The following is a 27500-nucleotide window of genomic DNA, read 5'->3' on the forward strand; positions in this document are numbered from 1 at the left end:
ACGTTGTAACGTGCGTTAATTACGCTTCAGATTTATTGTTGGAAGCATCCCAGGCTGTTCCCACACACCCACCGGACTCAAGCTTCAACCTTTCTAATTTTTCCCACAGCTCCTATACTATTAAGTTTGCTCGGTAAGGTTCATTGTATAGTACATCAGTTAAGCTGTCCAAAGGAGGGCAATTGGGCAGTGACAAGACACGCTCATGTGTAATGTGAAAGAAATGAATGTGGTGATGCATGAAGTGTAATCTGTGCGGTAACACATCGGAGACACCAGTAGGTAATTCAGCAGTCGTGGCATTGATTGATATGGTTAGCAGGGTAGTGTAACTATTAGTCCTCGCCAAGAAGTGTATTTAAAACCTAAGGGGTGCTGACTTGCACGCCGGAGACGACATAAACATAAGCAGAAAGGGCTGGTTCTTGCAGGGAAATGAGCTGCGAGTGCTGGGGGCGGCTGGAGCAGGGGCTCGGCGGCGGGAGGGAAGAGTAACTTGAGAATTCAGGCAGGTTGCAATACAGCACGATATTTTATTTTTTTTTTATCAGAGACGATGGCTTAAAACTGATGTCATTATGAGGTTTAAATCAACTTTCTGCTTGCTTGAACATGGTCACCTGGGTATGGAGGTACAAGGACACAAAGAGGTTGAGCAACTCTGTTTGTCTTTGAGCCGGTGATACCTGGGGTTGGGAAATTGAGTTCCGTGAGCAGTAATCTGTCAACTGTCCCCACAACATACATTTTTTAAACCCGCGCCTACATTTTCTTTCATAATGAAGGGGACTAGTTGTCCTGAAAAATGCAATGAAGAACCTGGGCTATAGTTTAAAATAATTGGTAATGGACAATTCTTATTTAAAAAAAAAAAAAAATTACATATATCATACCCTTTTGTTCTCAGAACAGTTTGCAAGACTGAGACAAATACTGTAAATGCATGTAAAAAAAAAATTAAAAAATCATCCCTCTAGTAAATGTAGCTATGAATTTGATGAAAAGCATTTTGCTTTTATTCTTAAGTATCTGTAATAGTAATAAATGTTTCTAAGGAGAGAATGCTACTTCATAAGTGATTTTTTTGTTACGTTTTTATAACTAATACAATGTTTAAAGCTGTATTTCAGTTCCATTTCAGTTTTTAGTGCTCTCCTATTGTCTTACACAAAATAGCGCACCCTTTAATGTTATATTTGTGTAATCTTTGCTGCTTTGTGTTTAGACACATCTATAATCTAGATTTTACATCTGTACATAGTAGCAGTTCTAAAATAAACCACATTTCAGCAGTGTTCCGAGCTGCGAGAGCTAGAGCTTTAGTATCTGCAAAATGAAACTGCAAATCACACTTCAGATCACCGGCGAGTGAAAATAATAGGACCGAGAGACCCGGGTGCCGGATTGCTCCCGCAGATTTGGCAGTTTCAGGTCTAAATTGCGTTACTGGTACGTACAAAGTTGCAGCACCGGCAGTAGCGATCTCGGGTAATTGCAGTGCAGTTCTGGGAATCTGACTTAAAAATTAGCTCTCGCTGTTAAAATGAAACTGTTAAATGGTAAATTACATAATTTATTGCCAGTGTTCGTGGGTCTATTTGACTTGCTTTTACCATTTGTTCTATTATTTTACTTAACCATTTTGCCGGATGAGTGATGAGCGTACCTTTCAGCCGCCCAGTTTGACAGGCTAGTTGGAATAATTTTGGAGAGAATTCCTAAAAGAACTAAATTTGGGGAAGGAGGAGAGAGGCTCTTTAAAAATTTTACTTTGCTAATCAAGTGATGTAGTCATTCATTTGTAAGGGATGGGTTGTGTGCAGACGTGTATGACATCACAGTTAACTCTTTGATTTATTGTCACCCAGCCTGAAATCCTCCTTACTATCTCCAGCATTTTTCCCACGCACAACTGGGTGTTTTTTTATTTTTCTTTCAGTACGTGGTATAGTTGTTGTTAATGCTAATGTGAGTTACACTTGTGTAGGAAGTTAGACCAAACCCCTTGACTTCTAGAGGATCTACGGCGAGGTGTAACTATTATGTGTCCATACATTTTAACGGCCGTGACGCTTGCAAGCTTTTCTTTGGGCTAAAGCATTAGTAGATCCAGAAGTGACTGGGAGGAGAGGAGAAAGGGGGACAGGGAGAGGACCTGTCTCCAATTAAAATCCTGCAGAAATCCAGATAAAGGGGTGGTGGTAAAAAAAAAAAAAAAAAAAAAAAGGACAGTTATTCTTTGCCTGTTTGCTTATTCTGGAAAATAAAAATAGGTGTCGACTCATAGGGACTCATATCAATACGTTATCATCAACAGACAAGTCTATTCACTATTGTTTCCACTGAGTAAACAGCGGTGTAAGGGTCAGCCGCGCTCACAGGTAATTGTTAGTGCGCAGACAGGCCTGTCAGGCGTGTTAGCTAAAAATACATCCCACACTGTCACTTCGCAAGGTGTTTGAAAATAATAGCCCCGATATGGCAAAACAGGACATAGGCTTGTGTACTGACCTTTTTCTTTGTTTAATTTGCTCAGAGGTTTAATTTCAGGGGACAAGTAATAATTGAATATGTCTAATAACTAAATGCTCATTTGGGACAAAATCCATCAAAATATAATTGGCATTTGGGTCTGATGAAAGGAAAATGACATGGCTTTAGAGGAATGGATGTGTCCTAAGACTGTCTGATCACTTAATGTATAAATTGAAGCCTCTTCCGTAATATATATTAATTGCAGATACTTAAGGATTTCAGCATTTTTTGTAGTGAACCGTTACCGGAGACCAACTGTTTTTGTTAATGCTACTCTCGGAAAGGCGGGGAAGGTTATTGGTCTGTCGTGCAATAATTTACTCCTCTTTGATATGCAAACGATCCACGGTGAATATAAAAAAATCCTATCAGACTCATTTCACAGTTCTTAACCACTTAGATTCTCTGGAGTCTATCGCCTCATTAGACCAGTGCTCTCCAAAGCTGGCATAATTAAAATCTTTAACAGTTTAGCAAAGTAAAGATGTTTGGCTGATCACGTTGAGATGATTATCTATCCATTGTATTCTAAATGACAAAAATAAATTAAATTTAGACCTTGGCATTTTTTATTATGTGTTTCAAATGAATATAATGCCTTTTTTTTTTTTATTTTTTATTTCAATACCTTAGGTTTGGTGAGATACATGCCTGTGTGAGCTGCTGCTGTACGCTCAGAAAATGGCAGGTTTCCTTAGGGTAGCTCCAGTGCTACAATACGCTGAAACAATGAACAGTCATCCAAATGATGGTCTGGAAGCACAGTGATGAGAAACCTCTTCAAAAACACACAGACACTGGCTTTTATTATTTTTTCCCCTGAATATTTAAGTGATGCGTCCCTACTGCTAATTTTTTCCCATGGCCTTCTCTGAAAGAGCACTGAAAGAGTCTTCGATGAGAGCGACTTGACTTGTTTGATCGTGTCACAAACACAAGCTTTGTCCAAAAGCATGATCTCAGCTGAGCCCGTGTCACGCTGATGTGCGCGGCTCCCCTTCCAGCCTTCGGGTTGGCCCACTGGAGTTTACCAAGTTTTCACTTGCCTTATTTATGGAATGCGATGTCCTAAGCCTGGTGTCCATTTTGGCCCAAGTTAAAATTTTTTTTTATTATTATTTCTTGAAGCTTATTTTATGTTTTCATTTTACTGTTGAATGGCTCATTAGCATCGATCTAAGAAATGACAGTAATAATAGTGTTACTTGTATAGAAAGTTACACAGTTTTTCAGTAGACACATCCATCAATTAAGTGAGCAGTTCGAGAAACCAAAATTAATGAGAAAGATAGGTGTGTTAATGAAATAATCATAGTATAATCAATTTGACTGTTAAAATTTGAAAAGCATTTCAGGAAGACAATATGAATTCATAATTTATGTCTAAAAGTGATTAATAAAAACTGTATTTAATAACAAAGCTATTTGTCATCATTTAAAACTTAAGTACAAAATTAGTCATATTTTGGTTCGTGTTGTCATAATAATAAAGCTGAGTATTTTTTTTTCCTAAGACCTTCCTTTCTTTTAAAAACAGGTTAGAAAGTATTTACTTTCCTTTAAAAAAAAAAAAAATTAAAAAATTGAATTTCTCCAGCTGGCTGCAGAGTAGCCCTTGGCCACCTTTGCCATCAGCCATGGTGTGAGCTCTGGCCGATTTCTGCCTGAGTAGGGATTCTGGAAATGGACCCTCTGGTCTAAAAATTACAAAAAATAATAATAATTAACGTGGTGTTTGGGGTGGGTGTCCTGTTGTGTGGACCCCCTGCCCCACACCCTGGAAATTGCCTTACAAAGAGGTATTGCAGGGGTCACAGCAGAAAATTTAGCAGAGACGTGCAGTGTTTGGTATTAGCCTTCAGTTATTAAGAAAAAAAATGTGCGCAAAAACACACACACAAAACTAACACTAGGCTTTGTTTACTGACTCTTTGATTTAATTACTGTTTGAAGACGGCCGAATTAGCTGTTAATTGATTTAATTATCCAATTTGTTTGTTTCAGGCATGATTCCAACAGAACTGCAGCAGCTCTGGAAGGAAGTGACAAGCTCGCACACAGCGGAGGAGGCAGCCAGCAACAACCACAGCAGCCTGGACCTGTCCACCACCTGCGTCTCCTCCTCCGCGCCATCTAAGACCTCCTTAATCATCAACCCGCACGCCTCAACGAATGGCCAGCTATCGGTCCACACTCCTAAACGGGAGAGGTAGGTGCCGGTGGGGTTTCCATCCCCGAGCAGCGTGCCGAGACGATGGCGAAGTCGTTGGGAGCAGTGGCCAACTGCCTTGGCCTCAGTTTTGTCCTCACGTCTTGCTCTGTCTGGTTTTGGCGTGGTCGAATAGGGTCTCCATTGGGCAGAATATGCTCCTTTTGTTCAGATCTTTAATGGCTGGTTAATTGGATCGATGTGGGCACAATTAGCTAATGAGAAGTGCATTGGACAAGCGTACTGGGGGAGGTGTGAAGGGTGTAAGCTGGTTTTTTGAGTTCTGCGTCTCAGGTAGTGTTGCTCTTGACGTGCGTGCTTCGGGTTTGCGGGCTGGAGGCAGGGAAGAAAAATGTTGGTCAGCACAGTCTGTTTTACCACCTGGTTTTGTCCCCCATTTCAGTGCCCCACCTCATCAAACACTTTTGCCTTTTTTACTCTCTATTTACCTGCTTTCACGAGACAGGATAGGCTTGAGTTCACCACGTTTCTCTAAAACAAAGTGGGGTTTTTTTTAAGTGCTGATAAAATTAGCTAACTGGTGGTGTTTGGCTTTTAGAACTGTGAGTTAATTTATACTTGCTAGGCTTGCATTGTTGAAAGGAATGGCTTAAATCAGGGGTTGTCTGTTGACGAGCTTCTCGGCGCGGGCTTTGCTTTATTCCAAAGGATGTTTTATTGCAGGTTTGTTTCTTTACACCCCCAGATTTCACTGAGGCGTGTCTAACAACATAACTTTTGCCTATAGTGAGATAGACGGTCCCAGGAGCTCGGGCCATGGGTGCCAGTGCCTGCTGCAGCCTCGGCGTCGCTGCCGGTGGCAGAGGAGGAGGAGGAAGAGGAGAAGGGTCTCCGGGAGCGCGCGAGCAGCGTGGGCGCACCGGGGAGGGCAGTGCTTCTTTGCATTCAGGAGAGTCCCTTTGCCCATCTAGAAATGTTACAGCAGACACTAGTGAAAGCTGGATTTTATGGAAACTGATGGCTTTGTCTTTCCATCCTCCTTTCATTCATTAGAAAGAGGATAATGGAATTTTTAAGCCATAGAGTTTATATTTCTGGTGGTCTGCAAGTAGATTGATAGGGAAGCTATATAAATACCTCTTACATCTTTCTAATATTAAGAAAATAGTGCTGTTGGGAATAGATCGATTTTAAAGGAGAGCACAGCCACTGTTGAAAGAACTGCTGTGTGTGTAAGGCATCGTTTTATATCCATTGCAAGGACGTGTGGGGGAACATCACCGTATATGTTTATAATGCATGTAAGTGTCAAGGACGTGGTTTTCATGAAGACTTACATGGGATACTAAAAACAATTTGATGTTTATTAAACAATTAAATTCCCTTTTTGCTGCATATAGAGCTGAACAAGATGGGTTTATGACTTTTCAATAAATTTTTTATCTATGTTTTTCTTACCGAGTATATAAAACAAAAACCCATGCCGTGAAATGGATCCTCTTTCACTGAATAGGGGCATGTGCTGTCTGCTAATGGCAATCTAACCAGGAAACAGTATGCCGTTGCTGTTTAATCTGAAATGCAGTGGAAATACAGGAATCTGTTCTGAAGTAAGAATTTGCTCTGCGTATACTGTCAAGCAGAACTGGAAGTCCATGTGTCTTGAGTCCTGCAGTTGCGGCCTGGAGGCAACTGGGATCTACAAACACGGTGATACGTATGTTTTTATTAGTCAAGTTCCAAATAAATTAATTAGGAAGGCATAAACGTGCCATGGTAATTTTGAGATTGTCTTTGTTTAGAAGACTTGAAATCCTCAGTGGTTCCATTTATAACTGTATTGTTAAAGCTTGCCATAAGACTTTCCTTACACATCTATTGAGTACTCTAACAATATTAAAATACAAAAATAAGTGTATTCAGGCATACAAATAAGAGACCTACAGACTTTGCTTTATCTTGCCTCTATTTGGTACATTGAAGGTTTACGCCATCCATTTGCTGCAGTGATTGAATTACATCTTTATCCATAAGTAGAGCAGGAGACGACACACAGAAGAATGCCTACTGATGCACTTAAGGGTTTTGTTGCAGTCTCATCAGGCACCGTGGTGCCTGCCTGGATTTCATGTGACACACAAACTCCTCTTGTTGAGATGTGTTGTGCTGGTTTCCTTTCTGAAAGGGAAGGCAGATCTATCTGCAGGCAAGGCGTTCAGGGTGATGAGCGAGCAGTGAGGAAAGAGTAGCCGTGCTCTGCTGTCACATGTATATTTGAAAGCTCACAGAAGGTGAAATTTTAGCCTACTTACAAAAGAGAGAGCACAGGCATGAGCAGAGTTTTGGTAATTTTTTCGTTGCAAAGCTTAATACTAGAAAAAGTCATGGGTCTGGTGGGAGCATGAGTTTGCTAGACTTCCAGTGAAATCCATGCACGTTCTTGTACCCAGCTGGTTCAGCACAGCTACTGAGCTTGCCGATACAAGGGGGCTTGTGGAGGTGGTCCCTAGCCCAAGCTTGGGTCAGACGGGGCTGTCGGAAGGGCTCACAAGGGAGATAGGTATGAGCCCTTCCACCTCCTATCACACAAGTCCACAGCTTGGGCTGGCCGGGGCAGCTTTTTGGGTTGTGGCTTCTTCCCCCCTCTCATTCCTGTACCATCCGTGCAGCTGGCTCTTAGCTTTGGTCTGAGAGGAGCAAGAGCTATTTGTTTAGATTTAAACAACAATAAAAAGCACATAGTAAAAGCTGCAAGTGTCCTAACAGTTAAGCACAGCCACATCATAACAACTGCCCAGCAGCAATAAATAATCATACACAGGTAACATTAACTTTTAGGGTGTGCTGTAAAGCTGTTTTCCCCCTGCCTTGGGCTTTTGAGGAGTGGGCTGCAGGAGGCAAGTTGGTTATGTGGGAGTTCCTGTCATCACTGTCATCTCTGGCACATGTCACTAAGATAGTTCAGGCTGTGTTTTACGGGGTTCCTGGTCCCACAGGTCAGGTTGTGAGGCTGCTCGAGACCTGCGAGATGGGAGGCACTTGGCTGACCACAGCGGCAGCTGAGGCACCTGCGTAAAAGCCACCGCGAGAGCCGCGGCTCTGCTGTACGCCTTGGGTAAAAACACATTTTGGTTATAAACAAGGGGGTTAGAATAGCAGGAGAAATAGTCATTGGCTGCTTGGCATGCCCACGCATCGCCGTGCTGCGAGCCCAGCCTCACGGTCGTGCACAGCGAAGCTTTAGTCCTGCGCAGGCTGCGGGGATGCAGCTCTGGTGTGACCGGTGACACCGGCCGCGCTGCGGCTGTGTGGGGCTGCCATGCTCGGAGCCGAGCGACAACAAAAGTTCCCCTTTATGGCAAAAAAACAAATGGCAGGTGGGTGGCCAGAGTTGCCCCAGGGTGTTTAAAAAGCAAAAATACCTTCAAAAAAACACACCTGGGCAGGGGCCAGGGAGCATCGTGGTGCTGCTCTTGGTTTCTGCGTGCTCCATGTGTATGGCTTTCACAGGAATGAAACAATTCCAGCTGTAAATAATGGGTTAATGCTTTCATTCATTTGGGCTTTAAATGTATATTACATCTATGCTTTTGTCCCACATTCTGCCCGGTTTCTGTAAGTAGCAGCAGCAGCAGCAGCTCTGGGGTTTGGTGCACAGCAATCTGTTAAGGAGATAAATAATCTGCTTTGGCATGACACTCCTACTCTCCTCTTTAATTTGTCTTACACAAGGAAAATTATAATTAAATCATTCAGGGTAAACCCTTGAGTGTAGAGGGGGAAAAAACACACTTTGGTAAAGATTGCCAATAGAGACCAACTTCCCTGTTGTGCCGTGCAGAGACATTTATCAATATTCAGCACTATTAAAGAGAGAACATTTCGTGTGATTTGTGAGGCGGATGCCAAAGCTCAAATCAAGGCTTGTTAAGATCCTTTCCCCGTGCAATCATGGGCATTCAGCATCATTAGAATTCAGCACTGACTGTGTGTTTCATGCTTTGATTTTACTCAGACAATTTAATAATGTTTATTGTGCTGATTATATATATAAATTCACTCAATGCAATAAACATACCTCAGTCATCAGTACCCTAAGGGAAATATTTAGTTATAGATACTTGTATTCACTCAGGATAAGCGAAAGTGAGACCATCAACCAGCATGCAAACCTCTCATCATCTTATCAGCTTTTGGGTTTCTTCCGTAACAAGCATTTTCTCTACACAAGTAAATAAATAAATAACGGGAGCGAGTTAAGTGCATCTGCTGTGCTTAAAAATGTCAAGGACAGTACCCGCTTTCCATCTCGTTCCGCTGCATCTTATTTGGGGAAAGCTTGATCATTTTCTTCAGAAAAGCAGCAAAACAAAGCGGGTGGGTGCCCAGTCGCTTTAGGTGACTACTAACTATAAGCTGACGAGCAGCGGGCGTCCGAAAGCTACGTGCTTGGGAACGTTCCTGGCGTGGGTAGGTTTGGAGAAGCAGAACGGCACGGAATTCATCGGCGCTTTGGGCTGGGCGGGGGTTGCTCTGGCTGGGGCTTGAACTGGGAGCTCTGGGGGTGCTGTGGAGTGGTGCGGGCACCTGTGTGCCCGTCCCGTCCCCCGGCACGTTCTGCACTGACTGCAGCAGTGACAGGATGATGGAGGTTGTACGTAAACAAGTGAGTTCATGAAGGTGCAGAGCTGGTAGCTTGGGAAACGCATCTGTTTGCAAGGGGTGAGATGAAGAGTTGGAGGTAGAGGCTGCATGTCCAAGAGACCTTTCTCCATCCGCCAGTAATCCCACGTTTGTCCCTTACTGTCTTCCTAGCCCTTCCAGCTATGCTCGAGTCTTGTCCTTCCACATAAGCAAGCAGCCATCTCATAGGAAAAATAGTTGGGATAAACAAGGGGTTTTTTTAAACGACTTTTTCTTGCATCGTGGGAGGAAGGAGTCTGGAGAATGCTCTGAAGGGAAGCGAGAGGAGCGGCATGGCAGACCACTGATCTGCTGGGTAGGCTTAATGCATTGTGTTCTGCTGTTGTTATCTTCCATGCCAGCTGATCCTCCATCAAAATCCCAAGGCCCTTAGATGAGGGCATTAGGATTCAGCACAATTAAGAATTACAGACTTCGGTCCATTATTAATGCTTGGGATGAAACAGTTCAGCCTGCAGTCCATATGCTCCCAGGGCCTGATCCTCTCTTGGCCTGCCTCTCCCCGTAGTCCCTGGCATTCGTTCTGCGCTGATGCCAGCATCGAGTCTGTTCATCCGTGTCGGCTCCCCTCAGTTGCTCCGTGCAGTTGATTTTAGCTCGTTATACTTTACCATCAGCAGAGTTGTGTTGGATTAGATTACCTCAAATCCATTACCCCTGAAGAAATCAGTGTTCCTCGGGCCTCTCCTCCCCCAAGGTACTCAGCCGCTCCATGTACACAGACCTCATCATGACCTTTTACGTTGTCACCCACGGTCCGAGCAGCTCAGGTGTCCCCATGCAGCTTCCTCGCTGCGGAGCCGGGTTGGATCCGGCGACTTGAGCCCAGCCCGGGTGCTGAGCCGCGTGGTCCGTAAGCCACCCCGCTCTCTGCACGGCTGCTGTTGTTTCTCCTCCTTGCACCTAGTACGGGTGTGACGGCTGCGAGGCCGGCTGGGCTGTTCAGTGACGGTGACGCCGCGACAGCCGGAGCGGGGAGCTGGCCTGGCCGTCCGCATTTACTCTGTGCGGATACAAGCCGAAGCACCCCGCTACCCGTCCCCCGGCGCCCGCTCCCCCGCCAAAGAAATCGCCAGCGGTTCCTGTGTGCTTTCCCCGTCTGAGTCACTTCTCCGTGTAATCGGCTTTGAAAAAAATACCAGCCGTGACTCAGAGCTGGAGTTGCTAATCTTCGGTTTTAAGCCTTATCAGGCACTTTTTATTGTTAGTGCTTTTCAGATTCGGGTGTGTAGCATCCTTTGCGTTGCCCGCGCCTACCGTCTGCCGCGGCACTCGCGCTTTTGAGAGACCTTCTGCTAAATTAGTTGTACATACATCTATGTATATACACATATATACATTGTACTGCTTGCTCCTCAGTCTGCCCGGGAGCTCTTTAATCGAATTATGCTTTTCAAAGAATTGTTTCTAGCTTATTTTATTTGGGTTTTTCTCTACGAAAGATGCAGATGTAACCGGTGTGTGATTACTTGCTGTGGCCCTTTGCTGAATGAGGGTGCTGTGTTTGACTCCTTGCCGTCCTCGGGAAGCTGCCCCGGCGTCGGGGAGCTCCCGCACGCCCACGCTGCGCCGCTTTCTGGTCCCGTGTAATAACCATCGGTTGTACAACTCCAAACACTAAGCTAATGTATCAAAAAGCACTTAAAATAGATTGGGTGAGCCTTGGCAGACGCCTAACAGAACTTTTCCAAATTTTAGCATATGTATTGTTTTATTCCTCCATCTGGCCAACAGATCATTGTTTGATATCTGAGCGCTTTGCATATCTCCTCCCTTTTCTTGCAACTGAGATACTTACACGTGCATTTAATACAGCTTAATGCTATTTTTACATACCAGAGAAATAGCTGATGGCTTTCTGTTAATTGCCTGCACTTTGCAGTTAAACTTTTACTAAAACATTCCTGTCTAAATACTTGAAGTCCAATGAAAATTTGTCCTCTTCTTTTATTAGAGGTGTTTATGTAGTAGTCTTAAAAAGGGACCTGTTTTTGTTTTACTGCACCGTGGATTCCTGTTTCTTTTTATTTCCTCCTGTTGCAAGTTGTCCTTCCTCAGCATTTGCTCGTGAGATCTGATTGTCCTAAAGAGCTGAGCAGGGAGCTAATGAAGAGCGGTGTTATTTTTTTATCATACATCTCACAGCCTGGGAGTGGAAAAGAAACACCCTTGAAAATGCCATAAAAGTGGAGGAGAAGTTAGGTGATTTTTGTGTGACTGTTTTCTCTGCTGTTCAATAAAAACCGAGCAGTTAGTATGACAGCTGTTATATCATGTTATATCGTACTGCTAAGATATTGAGTAGCATTTAAAGTAAAACTCCACCATTAAGCTGTATAAACTTTATCCGTTTCACTATGGTTTAATGGAAAAAAATGAGTTCTCAATAAAATGACATCATTTTTCCCAGGTTGTAATGTTCACTTTACAACTGTTTTTCTTTAATTCAATTTATTTTACTTTTCTTTTTCTTGGCATCCTTTTTTTTCTTGCAGTTTGGAGAGGGGGAAATCTCTTTCCGTACAGCAGCTAGGTACTGCTCGAACCTCTTTTCCCTTCTTCCCCCTCCCTCGACATCTTGTGCTAATCTGGAGCTCTCTTTTTGTCCGTCAGACAAGGTTGTATTTTCCAAGTAGTGAGATGCGCATTGAAAGTTGGTAGTCGGGATTTGTGGCTCTACCTGCTGCACGTTGCAGGGGGGGAAGGAGCCTGAGGAAAATCTGTATTGCATCGCTTGCCGACGGAGCAACGTTTTTGTAATGCCGTGGGGTGTTTTTCCATATAGCTGGTGTTTTTAAGGTGGGAGGGCTGTAATTTCTTCTGTGTCATCAGGAAAGACATACATATATACTATAAAGTGTATTCTTCTCGGTAGAATGATGGTATAAGCCCAGGCAGGGCAACTGCTAACGTGTTGCAGTTCGTCGTTTTGGGCTGCACGAATGAAGAAGATAACTATTCCTTTGGGAAGCGATCTCGGGAGCTGAGCAACAGATCCTCTAGCCAGCGAATTCTTTTTAACTGTAATTTTCCTTTTCGCCTGTGCTCAAAAATACCGTCGCGACGGACCCTTACGTACCGTTTCCCACACAGAGCACCGTGTCCCCAGCGCAGGTGGTGCTAATATAGGACAGTCCCCATGGCACTTGTCGCCAGGAGTTGTACAGCTTGTTCCGTGTCTGCGTCCATATGGCAATCTGTCCCATTCACGGAAAGACATTGTAGCTGTGCCTGTGGGTGCTGTGGTCAATGTAGTGTAAAAAGTAGATTTTTAACTCTCGGCAACCTATGTGCCGCTGTTTGTTTTATTGTAGAATCCAATTTCTAACACGAGGGGAGAAAAAAAACGGGCTCTGAGCGAATTCCAGAACAATGGCGCTGGCTCCGGTTTCTGTTTATCCTCGGAGCGCGTGGTTAGTCGGCAGGTGCGGCCGCCCCGCGCCGCTCGAAGGAACGCTTTACAGGAAGCCTTGCTCGGAAGAAACATTTTCCTCCTTGTTTATACTGTGAATTAACTCAGGAGTTGCAAAGCTGTAAACAGTGTTAGCTGGCCATTCGTGTCACGCAAGTCTAGTTCTTATGACTTCTTTTTTTTTCTTTTTTTTTGTCTTTTTTTTTTTTTTTTTTCAGCGTTGCGTGGTTTGTCTCGGGCGTGCTGTACTGGGGAAGGACGCTGAGCCCCTCGGTACCCTGCACTGCGATGCTGCCCAGCCAGGAGCTGGCGCTGCCCCCGAGAGGGGCAAATGCCAGCAAAGGGGCCCTCCCGAAAAGGAAGGCTGAAGTGTTAGCGTTGCTCAGAGGTTCAAATCTAAACAGGCGATTTATGGCTGCTCTGGTATCTATGGTTCCAATGCCAAGTGTTGCTCTGTTGTAGTGTGGCTGTTTGTTGTGCCTTGTAGTAAACACAAACAAGGAGACCGCCTGGCACCTGCGGCAGCATATGGTATTTACGCTACCTGTGTGATTCCGCACGCTTCCCTGGGGAAGCAGGCTCGTGTCCTCTCGATTTTAGCGCTTTTTGTAAATCGCGTTCTTTGGAGGGAAAGCCCGTGGCAGAGAGAATTCAATGCTTTAACTGTATTTCTCCCGTGGAGTCATCATTTATCTTTAATTATTTTGTTAATAAACCTTTTCCTAACGGCGCTCCCCGAGCCGCGGCGGGGCGGCGCGGCGGGCGAGGGCTCACCCAGCGGGCGAGGGCTCACCCAGCGAGCTGCACGTGATGTGACCGTCGCCTTCTGCACGGGTTTTGTTGTGCCTGTGGGACAGGGGTGACAAATACTGGTGGGAATAATCCACGTTAATCGTAGTTGTTGACGTATCGCCAGTTTATGTAAGGGTGAAGGACTTGTCTCAACCCTAAATGTAACAGAATATAATTTTGTTAGACAAGAATAGATCTTGTTTCTCAGTGTTTTCTTATACTATAAATTTAAACGTAACAACAGAATATAAATTACAGTAAAATAAGGTTGGCAAACAAGATCTTTTTACAAAGTACTGTAATTTTACACCTCGGTCTTGGTGGAGTCCAAGGCCTAATCCTGTGTTTTTAAACTTGCGCGTGTTCTTAAAAGCGTTGCTGAATCGGGGCCAAAGCCTCACCATTGCCACCTCCCTCTGCCATACAGATTGGGTGTGTAAGAGGGATGAGGCTGCTGTGCTGAAAGTCGGTTTACAAAAAAACCCAACCAACCAAACAAAAAAACCCCAACAACAAAAAAACCCACAAAAAACAACCCCAAAGCCCAAGAAAGTGGTAAGATATATTTTTTCCCTAGTTAAACTAAGATACTGAATCAATCCGTTTTCATCTGAATAAATTAGGCAGTTCAGAGAGGAATAAAATGAGATTTAGCAGGGATAAGTAGAAAGTAGCCCAGCTAGGAAATAAAAATTCCGAACTGCCGGTTCGATGTGACACGTCAGCTGCTCCGCATCGGTTGTGTGGGAATGGCTGAGGCATGACCAGGGTTGAGAAATTAAGGTGGGACACTCTGTGCCATGTCTTAGTTAAAAAGGTAAATGCAGTCATGGGAGGCATAAACATGCGTGTTGCATCTGAGTCCTTCTTTTTTCCTGTTCTGCTTTATGCAGAACCAGTTAAACCACATTGAGAGCCTGATGTACAATTGGCCACTCTCTTGCAGAAAGGATACAGAGGAGAGCAGCTAGGATGATAAAGGAGTTGGAGGGAATAGGCTGTGAAGACAGATTAAAGGGAATTAAAGATCTACACCCTGGAAAAATAGAGGCTCTAGGAGGATGTGATTATGGTATGTAAGTACATGAAGTGATGCTACAAAGAAGAAGAGGGAAAAAATTGTTCTCATTAGTTAGCAGTGCTGGAATTTAAAATCCAGCATTTCAAATCGTTTGCGTCTGGGTATATTTGATGTACTTTTCACTACAGTGCCTAGGCACAAGATTGAAATAAAAAATAAGAGTTTTAAATAGTAGAGAAACTCGTTAATTCAAGTGCAGGAATGGAACTTCCACCTGAGATAAGTGATGGATTCAGTACTGGGTTTTTTTTTTTTGCAACGGGCATTTCTTTTAAATGGTCTAGAAATACCTTCAGTTCCTCCAGGGAAAGGATGTAGGGCAGTGGCTGCCCGGGCCCCATGGCAGTTCTGCTGTCGGGCTGGAAGAGGGGGTGTCACTGGAAGAAGTCCGTAGTACTTCTAGTGTGCTGGAGGGTCATAATGTGGATTAATAATCCAAACCATGAGTGCACAGATCAACACCAGATGATGATGCGTGTAATTATCCAGTCTGGTTATACTCTTTGCAGTGGGGATGCGGGTAGAAGAGAAGGGGAATTTTAGACAGATTTTGTCTTAGTCTTGCTGCGAACACTCCAGCGCTCTCCTTGCAAAAGGCTTTTAGGGAACAGTGCCACGAGAGGAGTAAGGTCAGGGGGCAGTGGTTTGGAGTGCGTTGCTGGCCTTGTGTTACAACAGCAATGCTATGGCTCTGCTTTTTCTTTTTTTCTTATACTACAAGTTAGTGCACACTGATTAGAAGACAGGATTTCAGCCTGTGGGCTGCAGTTTTAACCTGATTTGTCTTAAATTGGTGTAGTCATTTAAAATGTAATATACCGCTCCTGTTACTTCCAATAGGGCTTGATGTAAAACATGAGCTTCTTCGGTCTGGCTGTGGACTAAAGTAATGAGGAAGGGGAGAAACACAGCTTTAAAATGCATCCAAAAATATGCAAGCCAGCCCCAGGAAGAGCTGCCGCTGGCCACGCACATCAAATGCCGCCTCTCCCGAAGGCCCACAACCCTCTGCTAAGCTTCATCCAGTGGTGGAGAGGCATTCACCCTGCTCAGACAATTCTCTTTTCAGATCAAATACCTGCTTTCTGGGCAGTTACTGAGGCTTGGACAGAAGCATGAATACCTAAAGTAGTCCATTTAAGTATATGGCTTAATAAAAAAAAAAAAAAAAGTATTATTTTTTAAATTACTGGCTTTTTTAAAATTCACAGTTTAGAGAGGAAAGGGGTGCTAAGCCACCTTAGTAAGAATTCAGAGGGATTTGCACCACTGCAGCTACACTGCAAAACACATCTTTATTCAATTGATTTTGCCAAGAAGGCAGGAATGTGCATTTGAGTACAGTTGGTACAAGGATTTAATCATTACTGCTTCCGTTTTGATTTTAAATCAAATACAGCAAGTGTTTCTGACTCGGAGAACTGCGACATTTTCACCAACTTTATTGTGTCGGTGACTTTCGGTGAGCTTCAGAGCTCACCGGGCAGTCAGGAATACGGGATACCTGTGTTGGTTCCCAGTTGTGTGTCTCCTCCTCCTGTACAGGACCAAAATCGTGGCGTTTTGCCTCGATGGCTGTGCCATCCGTTTCAGACCGAAGGGGAATGTGGCGTGAGACTGAGCCCTGCGCTCCTGCCTGGACCGTACACCGACGTGGGTTTCATGGCAGTTGACAAAGATGAGGTCACTTCCCGTTGCCCCAGAGAAAGAAAATAAAACAAATTTTAAAAAATAGGCAATTCTGCAGTTTCTGTGGGTGCGCTGCTCAAACTCCTTCCAAGAGGAAGGCGGGAGACGTGGTATTGATTTTTCAGTGTGCAGGTGGCTCAGGCATGTTCTGCGCACCGCTAGAACGTGAGCAGATGCTTCATAACTGTAATAGAAGATCAAGGATGCTTCTCTACACCACTGCCTTCCCCGCGTGTTTTGGCAGAGATCGTTGGCCCAAGCAGATGTGGAAGCGAGAGAGTGGAATATGAAGTATGTCAGCATCATGAATATTTAAAATACAGTCCACTGTGTGGCAGAAGTACTATTACTGAGGCTTCTGCTTCGCTGTTTTTTATACCACCCGTGGCTTTTTTGCCAGTGTGTAGAAGCATGGTACCCAGTTTCACATGGTTAGTAAGTATGGGTTGAATTAAACCATACAACACAGGTGGCTTTCGTCCTGGTGCTTTGGTCACTACTTTCCCTGATCCCCGGTGTGCTCCTGCCTCTCTTTCGGCTACGCTGTCATTTGGACTCTCCACTGGGCCGTAGCTGCCTGTGGTTTCCCCATGGTTTGTGTCCCAGAGCGCGCTTCTTCGGCGACGCTGTAGCGCAGGAGCAGTATTCCGAAAGTTAAATGGCTGAAGTGGTCCGGGTGCGCGGGGCTGTGCAAGTGCCAGCTTTGACAGCCGTCCCTGTCAGCGTAGGTGGTGAATTTGCTTCCAGACCCTCTGGAGATCCTTGGGGTTACAAAGCACGTAAAGCATGATGTCCCTGCTCGTTGCGGGGGGCTTGGAGTAGATGACCTTGAAAGGTCCCTTCCAACCAAACTGCTGTACGATTCTATGATCATAGGTTGAAGGAGGAGGAGGCAAGAACTTCTCTATCCAGCAAGCACAGAGGAGCTGTGGAAGTCCCTGGCCCGTCTCCCCTTCATACTGGAAACCAGGCTGGAGGCAGCAGAAAATAAGCGGACACTTACGCAGTTTTCAGCTTCCCACATGGATTTCATTACTCTGTCGTGTGTCACGAATAAGCTGACTTACGCAAGACGTTTTACTTGCCAGAGGGTTATTTGCTGTACTTCGCTGTAATAATGCTGCACTGTTGCATTATTTGGAAATAATTCTATTGTGTTAAGTATTCTGTATGCAAATACCTTACAAGGAGAAAAAAACCCCACATAATCTTGACTTTTACATAATTTATTCCTTCACTTCTTCGAAAATTATGTCTTGTTATAAAATCACTTCCACTAACTAGTGTTGCATCACCAGTGCCCGACCACGAATATGCCTTCCTGGGAAGGAGAGGGTGACAGAAACAAACACCTACTCTAATGTGTCATTAGAAATCAAACAGACCTAAAACTTGCTTCTGCTTGCCAATGCTCAGATCTTCTAAAAGTCTGTCTCCAGCAGTGACACCAAGGATGCATCCACACTACAGAAACTGCTCGCACGCAGGCAAGATATCATTGAACAATTTAAGATTATAGGTTTGCATTGTGCCCGCAGAGCTGTTTGTTTATGTAGTGGATTAAAATCTTCATTTTCCACCTCTATTTGCTCAAACAAAGTGAGTACTTAGATCAGTGGAACAGAGTTCTCCATTCATTTCCACCGGCTGTATCCTTTGTGCCTTACATCCGCTTCTGTATAAACCCACTCTTTGTTTTGTTTTGAGGTGCTTCTTAAGGCTCTATCAGGGAACAAGTGGCAATCTATAATATCTTCAGAAGTGGGATGGATAAAATAGCAGTAATCTGATACTGACACATAAAGGTCACCAAAAGGCACCGCTGAACGTCCCCCGAGCGGGCTGGGAGTAGCTGCCTTCGCAAAGGCACGCTGCCTACAGACGGTGCCGGCATTTGTCTTTCAATACTGAGGGTTGGGTTTTTTTTCTTTTTGAAGTGTCTATTTTTGGTAAGTTACAGTAGTTGCTGTGCTTTGTCGAATGGCAGTGGAAGCTATACGTAGGTGTTAGGTATGTTACGCTCAGCGTCGTGTGAGCAAAATGACCTTTTTAAGTTCCCATTTACAGTCAACACCAATCTTTCTGGTTATTGACAGCACTAGACTTTGACATCCTGAGCATCGTTTACAGTTTGATACTCTCTTGGTCATTCAGTCATTTTCTTTGGCCATGGTACCAGGGTATCAAGAACTTGTCTTGTGCAAGTTCCCTGGAAAGAAGAGAGATTTGCACTTGGATTTAAAAAATAAATACAAATCTCGGTAGGGCTCTTTCCATTGGCTTGGCCATGGCCTTTAGGCTCTCACAGAGTAACTTTAAAAAACCCTGCTGGGGGTTTAAGCCATGTGACTCCTGTTGATATTATAATGAGATTTACAATGCTTAAAACCCACAGGGGACTGACTCCTTACTTGGCATCACACAGGGCTTCTGCAGTCATCCTGGTATACAGGTAACGGGCGCTGTGTAAATTCATACACTTCACTTTTTTTTGGGTTCTGCCAAATACACTGAAATCGTAACTCTCATCTGTAGTCTTCATGGACTTTAATGGAGTGTTAACGTGAAAGCCTACTTTCTCACCCTCTGCTGTATTCAGGTATGGAAGCAGATGGTAAAACCCATTATTTGCTGAATTACTCTTTTCTGATGCGTATGGAGGGTGTTTGACCATATGCTTGTCTGCCTTGGGTGGACGGTGTTCCTTCAGACGTCCTCCCTCTTTCTCAGCTGAGGAAACGTGCGGTGTAGCATTTTTCTAATTTCCTTGCAAGGAAACGCATCAGTCCCTTTGTTCTTTTAAAAACTTAACTGATAAAGCTTCTCCCCACTTGCACATTTAAAAAAAAAAAGGATAAAGTTAAACCAGTATAATAGTCCTTTACGGAAAAGGCCTTTGTAAGTCTCTTCACCTACAGTTGTTTTTTTAGGAAATTACCTTGCACATACATGTGTTTATGCTTGAAGAACTATTTGTAAAGAGCCAAAAATAAGGTTTTCATGAAAAAATGAATTAGGTTCATGTACAACTCCTAATACCTTTTCTAGTCAGATCTGTATCTTTTTTGAAATCTTTTTAAAAATTAAAAACTAATCTAAAAAAAACCACATTGCATTATCTTGAGATTCTCATTGAGCCTAAAGTCAGAAGTGGCAGACTGGGCAAGAATTTCTCTTGCAGTTTCTTTGCATTGGGGATAAGATCTCAGGGGTATGTTGTATGGTGATATTGCTATCCAGTGCATCAGAAATCATACAACAACAATTTTGTTGTAGTACCCGGGCAGATAATATTACAGAACAAGAATCAAAAGCATTTCCACACGTGTATAAAAGTAAAATGGCAAAAAGTAGGCGTTTATTCATAATGTTACCTATATTCCGGGATAAACTAAGTCATAAATGCCACACCTAGATGCTGGTATGTGTTCATATCCTTTGTGTATGTTTGAAGTTCATAACACGGTACAGGCATACTGTAGCAAAAAGATTTGCTATGAAAAATAGATATGTGTGTGAGATAGAGATTTCAATATTATTTTGACGTTTTATTTTTAAAGTCATCTAAGGTTATGGAAATTGTTGCAAAAATAATTCTTTTACTTAAGAAGTTTCCATGCAGAAGTTGAATAAAGAAGATATTTTAGAAGATGGTTCATCAGTTAGTGCAACAGATACATTTCCCTGAGCACCACATGGCCCGGATCAAAGCGTCTCATGACTTGGATCAGTGCAGCCAAATCATTACGTATTGATTGGAATCCCGCTGAAGGATTAACCCCTTCATGCTCATATGAATTTTTTTCTTTAACCTTGGTTTCAGTAGTTAGAAAGCTCTGTGACGTTCTTGCCAAATCTTAGCAGGGTTAATAGCCCCCACTAACCCCTCGTGCGGAGGAATCCTTTGATTACACAGTTCCTTTTTTTTTTATGATGAATTTTGCATTTGAAAATATATCTTGAATCGTGTTCACTGGGACATAAGGGCACTGTGCTCATGCAAAGAAACAACCTGTAAGAGGAAAAAAAAACCACACTAGAACAAAAAACAAACCCCAAACCAAAAAACTCCCAACCCAGTAAATGAATTACATGGTGGGAAAGACAAGGCTGCAAACTTGGTGCTTTTCCTCTTTCTGTAGTGATGAGGAAAGCCTCAGGTCCGCTTGTATTGTGTTACAAGAATGCACTGCTGTATGGAGATGACTTTTCTTCCTGATGAAGTTGGATTGTAAATATGCCGTGTTCATAAATTTCTTAGCAAAATATCCAGCAGGATATTAAGCAGGTCTGTCAAATGATTTCTCCCCCGTCCATGTTAATTTAAATTCTTTACAAAGCTTTTAATTAATGAATGAAATGTAGGAGGATAGCTAAGTAAGAATGACACATGTTTTGCACTGCAAATGGTATTTAATTCTGTTTTGAAAAGCCATGGGCAGAGTCAGGTGGGTACCGTGAGATGTTAGGGATGTTTCAGGATCTGTTGTTTGCAGCTCTTAAGAGTCATCCTGAGGATTAATTGGCACAGTACCTTCAGTTACGCCACTTTTTTCTCTTTTCTCTTTCTCTCCTCCAGTTTATCCCACGAGGAGCACTCACACAGCCATCCGCTCTATGGACACGGCGTATGCAAATGGCCAGGCTGTGAAGCAGTATGTGAAGATTTCCAGTCGTTTCTAAAGTAAGGATGGTTTTTTTGGCACTTGCATTGTACAGAAAGCATGCCCTGAAATGTTGTGTGCTGTCACTCACCGTGGGCCTGATGCAAAGCCCACTGAAGTCAACAGAGAGCTCCCTTTCACTTCAGTGGCTTTTGGATCAGACTCGAGAACGTTGTAACAGGGGATAGTAAATTAGCCCCATGGGGAAAGTATGGTCTTGCTCAGTGTATTGCTATAAAATAGAGTGTTTGCAGTTCTGCAACCTTTTTTTTTTTTTTTTAATTTAAATAATTTTAAGTTGCAGTATTGATAATGTAAACAATACGACCTTGATGTAACCTTGATTTTACTTTAATTTAGAGATTTAGTCTTAAATTAACTCCGTAACTGAACAGAGAATTGCAGAACATCACGTGAAATTCAATTTATGTCAAATAAGTAACTAATGAACAAAGTCTACGCTACTAAAAATAAACTGTAATTATATTAATTGGGCCCCTGCAGTTTGCTGCAGACCTTTCCTTGCTGCCAAAGAACACAGTTTTACGCGTTGCATAAACAGTGCATTATGGACTAGTATGTGGTAACGCGTGCATCCCGATGCAGGGAAGGACTGGCAGAGCTCTAAAAACTACACATGGCTGCTCCACAGCTAAACCATCAGCCTCACCCCTCCAAGCTGGAGCAAAAAGTGTTCCCATCAGAAAAGAGTTTCCTGTCTGGGTCTCCAGACAGGAGATCTCCGATCCAGTCAGACAGATCTCCAGGCACACCTTGGCTTTGGGTGCATCCAGGTTCTTGAAGGTTTGGGCACTGATCTCTTCTCAAGTACTGTGGTTGTAAGATCACAAAAGACCAACTGCCCGAGCAGTGTTCATGATTTAAACGCACAAAGCGACGAATTCCGCTCCCATTTTACAGTGGTGGTCTCATGAAGTTAGTCCACATAAATGCATAGGATTCTTGAGGGTGGATAAGTAGAATTAGTCCCAAAACGTTCAGCTGTATCTGTTCTTTCCGGGGCTGTTCCCTGGATTCTCACATGAGGGAGGGAAGGGCGAGCGCAAGCAGAGGATGTTTGTTGGATGATGTTAGATGATAGAGAGAGGTTTTTGCTCTCAGGACAGAATGGGCCGGTTCTGCTTCCCCTGGCAAAACCCTCCTGAATTCAGTGGGACCGGCGCTGGGCCTACTGTAAACATAGGTTACACGTAAGGAATGGTGCAGTAACGTGAAGGTTCTCATTACAAGAGGATTACAAAATAAGAAGGTGCTGGTCATAAATTTCCGTGAAAGGTGGCCTCATTTCTTTTAATTCGTCCTGTTGTTCACTTCAGTGAAATAAATGCCAATCTCACCATACTTGCCAGCTCATTCATATTCATATGCCATGCTATAGCATTTAGACCTTGAAAACAATTCTAATTTTTATTGCACTTAATGCAAGGGAAGGGTGCTGTGGTAGCGTTAGATACTGGAATAACGTGAGTAGTCACATAAAGTCAGATTATGCCACCTTTGCTTCTTGTGCTAGTCCCCTGTTCCAGATTAGATCCGTTGGTTTCAGGAAGATTTCTTACGGAGCAGTGGACTGCTTGACGTGACCGGGCGTAGAAAATACAGCCCTTGAGTCACAGAGGCAAGATTGATTTTTAGATGGTATTTTGGAGATGTTTTAGTAAGCAGACCAAGTCCACCAGTTCACCTGGAGGAGATACTTGGGGCAGTCAATAGTAGAAATAACCTGAAAACCGATGCCAGCCCAGGCTGGAGCCGAAGCGGCTCCGTCAGCTCCCAGCTCCAACACAATTCTGGTTCTTTTATCACCCATTTACAGTCAATCTCCCCCCTGCCCCCCGCCCTTAGAAACCTTTCAACAGAAATATTTCGTGTGACTATCTTAAACCCATCAGCTCGTGCAAATTTTCTCATTATCCAAATTCTGCACTGTCCAGACAAAGTCTTATTGTTCGGCGTGATATTTAACCCAGAACGAATGCAGAAATGAATGTCCCTGAGCAGTGTATTGACACTGTTAGGAAGCGAGCATTGCTTCATAAAATGATACCGTAGCCTTCCAAGTCTCCTGTGGAGCATCCGTCCTTAAATTATATTGCCATTTATCAGAATCCGTTACTCAATGAAAAGATAACAGGTAGATGCTTGAAGTTTCTTTCTGGTACTTGTATAATCCGTGAAGCTCTTTCGACAGTCCCCCAAGAGACAAGCCCTTGTTTACCAAGTGGAATACAGCCTGTGTATCAATTGAGCATGGCTTAATTTCACTTACCTCGGTAAAAAGGCCCGTTAGAAAAAGCAAAGGGAAGTTACGTGTGGAATGAAAGCCCTGTATGCCAATAAAATGATTCTACAGCCAAGGGAGAAAAAAAGAACGCGCAGGTCTAAAACATGGTTCATTTCTTTTCCTCCTGAGGAAGAAATATCATAACTGTTGGTAAATCAAAACCAGAGATTTGACACTCTTCTGTGATCGTCCTGTAGTGTTTGTTCCCAAGGTGAGGTACACCACAGGGCCCTTGATTTCAAAGATAAATACTGTACAAATAACGATCCCAGTTGTCTTTCACTCACAGCCAACAGGAGGATGCTTATCAGAACCAGCAGATACACGGGCTATTGTACACATTTATTTCCCTATTTCTTTTTGAAATAAGTTGCCGTTTTAGCGTTGTTTTGTTTTTTTTTTTTTTTAATGCACCAGCCGTTGGTTAGCGTGTGATGCAGTATCAGTTAGCGCTAACTGATGGCAGCGGGGGCTGCTGCTAAGCCTAATGAAACAGCAGCGCCCTGCGTGCTCCAGAATACTCCCCGAGCCTAAAAACAAAACCCAAGTCCAGCCTCACCGCGGTGACCTGATGGCCTTCTGCCAAGCCGCGGGAAGCCAGGTGAGGGCTGGAGGCTGCGCACGTGTCTGGTGTGTTAACCACGGCCCGTCTCGCAGGCGGCAACGAAAGGAGCAATTAGTAGCGCAGAGCGACTTTCCTTCAAAATTGACTATATCCTTGATTCATTTGCATGTGTTTAGAGACCGCTGCAGATAGAAATACATACCCCTTACACGGCAAGTTGTTCAGGAAATCCCTGCTGGAGGGAGGGTGGTTTATTCAGCAAGGTATCCAGGCATCCAGGGCAAAAAATGGGAGGATTAAGATTTGAGTATGGTTTTATGCCAACGCTCCCCTCCCCTTTTTTTAATGTGACTGTGGTTTAGATGTGCTTAATCATGGCTGTACCATTTTTAAATCAAATATCTTCTTTAAAAGAGGGACACAGAGATCTTGCAATCCGATGTTGCAGTGATGCTAGTAATCTGCTTCATGTGAATTTAACTTTGATGGAACGAAGGGGAGTTTATGTGAAAGAAACTACTAAGGGCACTCTGTAATGTTTTCACAAGTGTTTTTATCATGGTAACATCTTGTTTACTTTAGTTGCCTGCCTAAAACTACTTGGAACATGTTAAGAAAACATTTCGAGAAAGCTTCTACAAAGAGGCTTTTGTTTAGCAGCAACTGTGAGACTGCTCGGCTCACAAAGGTGTTAACTTTCAACCCCTTAAGCACTTCCACATGAAATTCCAGCAACTATGTTTGTGGTTTTGGAAAAACAAAGTGTATATTAAAGAAACCAGGTATATGCTAATACATGTTGAAGTAGGCCGGAAATCATAAATTGTTTCAAAGGCATTAATTGCGATCATTTGCATGTCAAAATGCTCTGCAGTGAAATCATCTGCAGTTAGCACAACGGAGACTTTTTAATCAAATATAGGTAGCGAGGGCAGGGAAAAGGCTAGCCCATAGATGTCTTTCTGGATTTTTAAGTTCCCGGCAGGCCCAATTAAGCTCCCCAGCTAATGCAGCGTCGCAGGCGAGGGTGCCCGGCGCGGGGAGCCGGGGCACCCGCATCCCACTCGCGGGGGGGACCCACCGCGGCGCTCGGGGGTGCGAGCAAGTTCTTTTCCGAGCCCGGCACCTATTGGGGGTTGCCGTTCAAACGTCGACGTTCCCCTTTCTGTTGCCGGCCTCCCGGTTAACCGGCCCGGCGCGGCGGGGGGCGGCGCGGCCGGGGTGGCCCCGATCCCACAGTGCCCTCTAGTGCCGCCGGGGCCGCCGGCGGAGGCTGCCGGCCGGGCGCCCCGCACCGGCACCCTGCCCGCGGCACCCTGCCAGCACCCGCACCAGCACCCTGCACCAAGCGCCCTGTCCGCAGCACGCTGCCCGCAGCACCCTGCCCGCCGCACCCCACACCATCACCCTGCCTGCAGCACCCTGCCTGCCGCACCCTACACCAGCACCCTGCCCGCAGCACCCCGTCAGCAGCCTGCAGCAGCACCCTGCCCGCAGCACCCCGTCAGCAGCCTGCAGCAGCACCCTGCCCGCAGCACCCTGCTGCAGCACCCCACGCCAGCAGCCCGCAGCAGCACCCTGCCCGCAGCACCCTGCTGCAGCACCCCGCCATCACCCCACAGCACCCCGCACCAGCAGCCTGCCGCAGCACCCCGCCAGCACCCCACACCAGCACCCTGCCACAGCCCCCCGCACCAGCACCCCGCTGCAGGACCTCGCCCCCCTCCTCTCCCCAGCAAGCCACCTCGCGCTGACTCGCCTGATTATCTTAGTTTTACACGCCTGTATAAGTATTTTTTACTCTGAGCGTTGAGCATTCGGCTTCCTCCGGAAAAGAACTCGAACGCCTGCCTGCTACGCGCGATGGGATATTTTTGCACGTGGCGTATGCGTGGCGAGGCACGTTGTCTGGCGTTATTGCGTTTTATATCTGAAGGTGCTCCTGGTTTATGTTTCACGTTATAATTTCCGGCGTGCAATCAGAAAGCGTTACTTAAGAGACAAGGATCATCTTTGTTTCATACTTTTATTGACACTGTCTACCATATTACTGCGATGTCTAAATGGTAAAATTTATTATTAGCAATAGTGTCACAAAAGTCTGAGACAGCGATTTTCCTTTCAATAAAAGTAGTTAAAAACCTTTTAGAAAATCCATAATTTTGATTGCTGGTACTTCATAAATGTATAACTGGTACTTTTTAGCTGTCTCTTTAGGGAAAAATGAGTTTTATCACCTGCAGTACCTGGGTTAATGAAATTGTGTGTTGGAATTTAGCCAGAATGAAAGATGAGATCATTCGGTGGCACTAATATTGGCAACAAGTCTCATAAAAAGGTTCGACTCTTTTTAGAGAAGTATCATTAGGTTTTCTTCTTCTTTTTGAGGATGGGGGCGAGATTCAAGTTATTTGTCATTTTTGAAGTTTCTGCGGTTCTAAGATTTTCATCTGCTGTAATATCCAAAACCCAGTGACCTAAAAGCCTCCGCCAAGGCCAAGAGAAACACAACAGTGTCCATCAGTGCCTAGTAAAGGAATTTACTTGCTTCAGATTTCAGCTCCAGTTCCTGTTTCAGCCCTTTAAAAATCACGACTCTCAGCTCAAATTTGAAATAATGCTGCTTCTTTCTCATGGTCCTCTGTGTTTGATTGTTTGTGGATATTAGCTGTCCAGGAAATCCCATACTTAGAGATATAAATCCAAAATGATCTTGTTTTTCCGCGGCCAGCCCAGGATGTATTAGACAGTTATGATGATTTGTTAATTTTTGTGACCTGTATTTATTTTATGTGTGCCGTATGCTTTTAAAAGAGGGAATCAGCTGTCGAAATAGGCTACTTTCCTCAAAAGGGAGGCTCTTGACTCTTTCCTTTTAAGCCTTTGCTTGCTTTACTTACAGAGAATTCTGTGTGTACCTCCATATGGTGGTAAACAAGGGCTGCATTGTCCCCTGACATATAAGCTTAAACCCAACCCTGTTATTGAAGAATCTTTTGAGATGTGTGAGCTGGGATTCTTGAAGGGCTGTCAGGCTTGGGTGTCGGTTTGAAATGTGCCTTGAATGTATAACTCTGCTTTCATTTTAATAGTGCAATATTTTTTTTTTCTAATGTAATATTAATAGTCACCCATTTGTAGTTAAATTTCTTCCTCGTGTCTGATGGAAAATAATTAGATTAAGTGTATTATTAAATGAGAGAGGTTAAAAAGAAAACTCGATAAAGATATCCTGAAAACAAATAATAAACCCACACTTCTACCTGCGATTCCGTGGTATCCTCTGGAATAGGATTTATCTAGACCCACTGCTGCTTCTGCACTTACTTTCAAGACACTGTGTAGGAGATGCTGCCAGTTTTTGATGTCTCAACTTGTGATGGTTACACGGTTAATGGAAACCAGTGCAGCCTACCAAATATTTTTTCTGAATCATAATTAAAACCCAGTGCTGCAAAACAATGTATATTTACAGTAGCCAGTTGTGGTTGGCTTTTTGGGGTTTTTTTTCATTGCTGTATTCCACCAAGCTTTTATATTTGCATCATTTGAGGTCTAAAAAGTGACACATGCCAACATTCAT

The 27500-nt window shown here is 44.0% G+C and overlaps 1 protein-coding gene across 1 annotated transcript in view; it reads left to right on the top strand.

The window, feature by feature from the left end:
- The window catches only part of FOXP1 (forkhead box P1), a gene marked incomplete at its 5' end in the record, with an annotated part of 164421 nt that overhangs the window by 99599 nt on the left and 37322 nt on the right, over window positions 1-27500 (top strand). Inside the window, 2 exons of the mRNA XM_082004482.1 lie at window positions 4540-4744; window positions 20963-21067. Of these exons, the coding sequence (XP_081860608.1) occupies window positions 4540-4744; window positions 20963-21067 (310 nt within the window). The remainder of the gene's footprint in view (window positions 1-4539; window positions 4745-20962; window positions 21068-27500) is intronic.

The sequence above is a fragment of the Phaethon aethereus genome (genome assembly GCF_964289735.1).
Source record: "Phaethon aethereus genome assembly, chromosome: 11".
Taxonomy (NCBI): Eukaryota; Metazoa; Chordata; class Aves; order Phaethontiformes; family Phaethontidae; genus Phaethon; species Phaethon aethereus.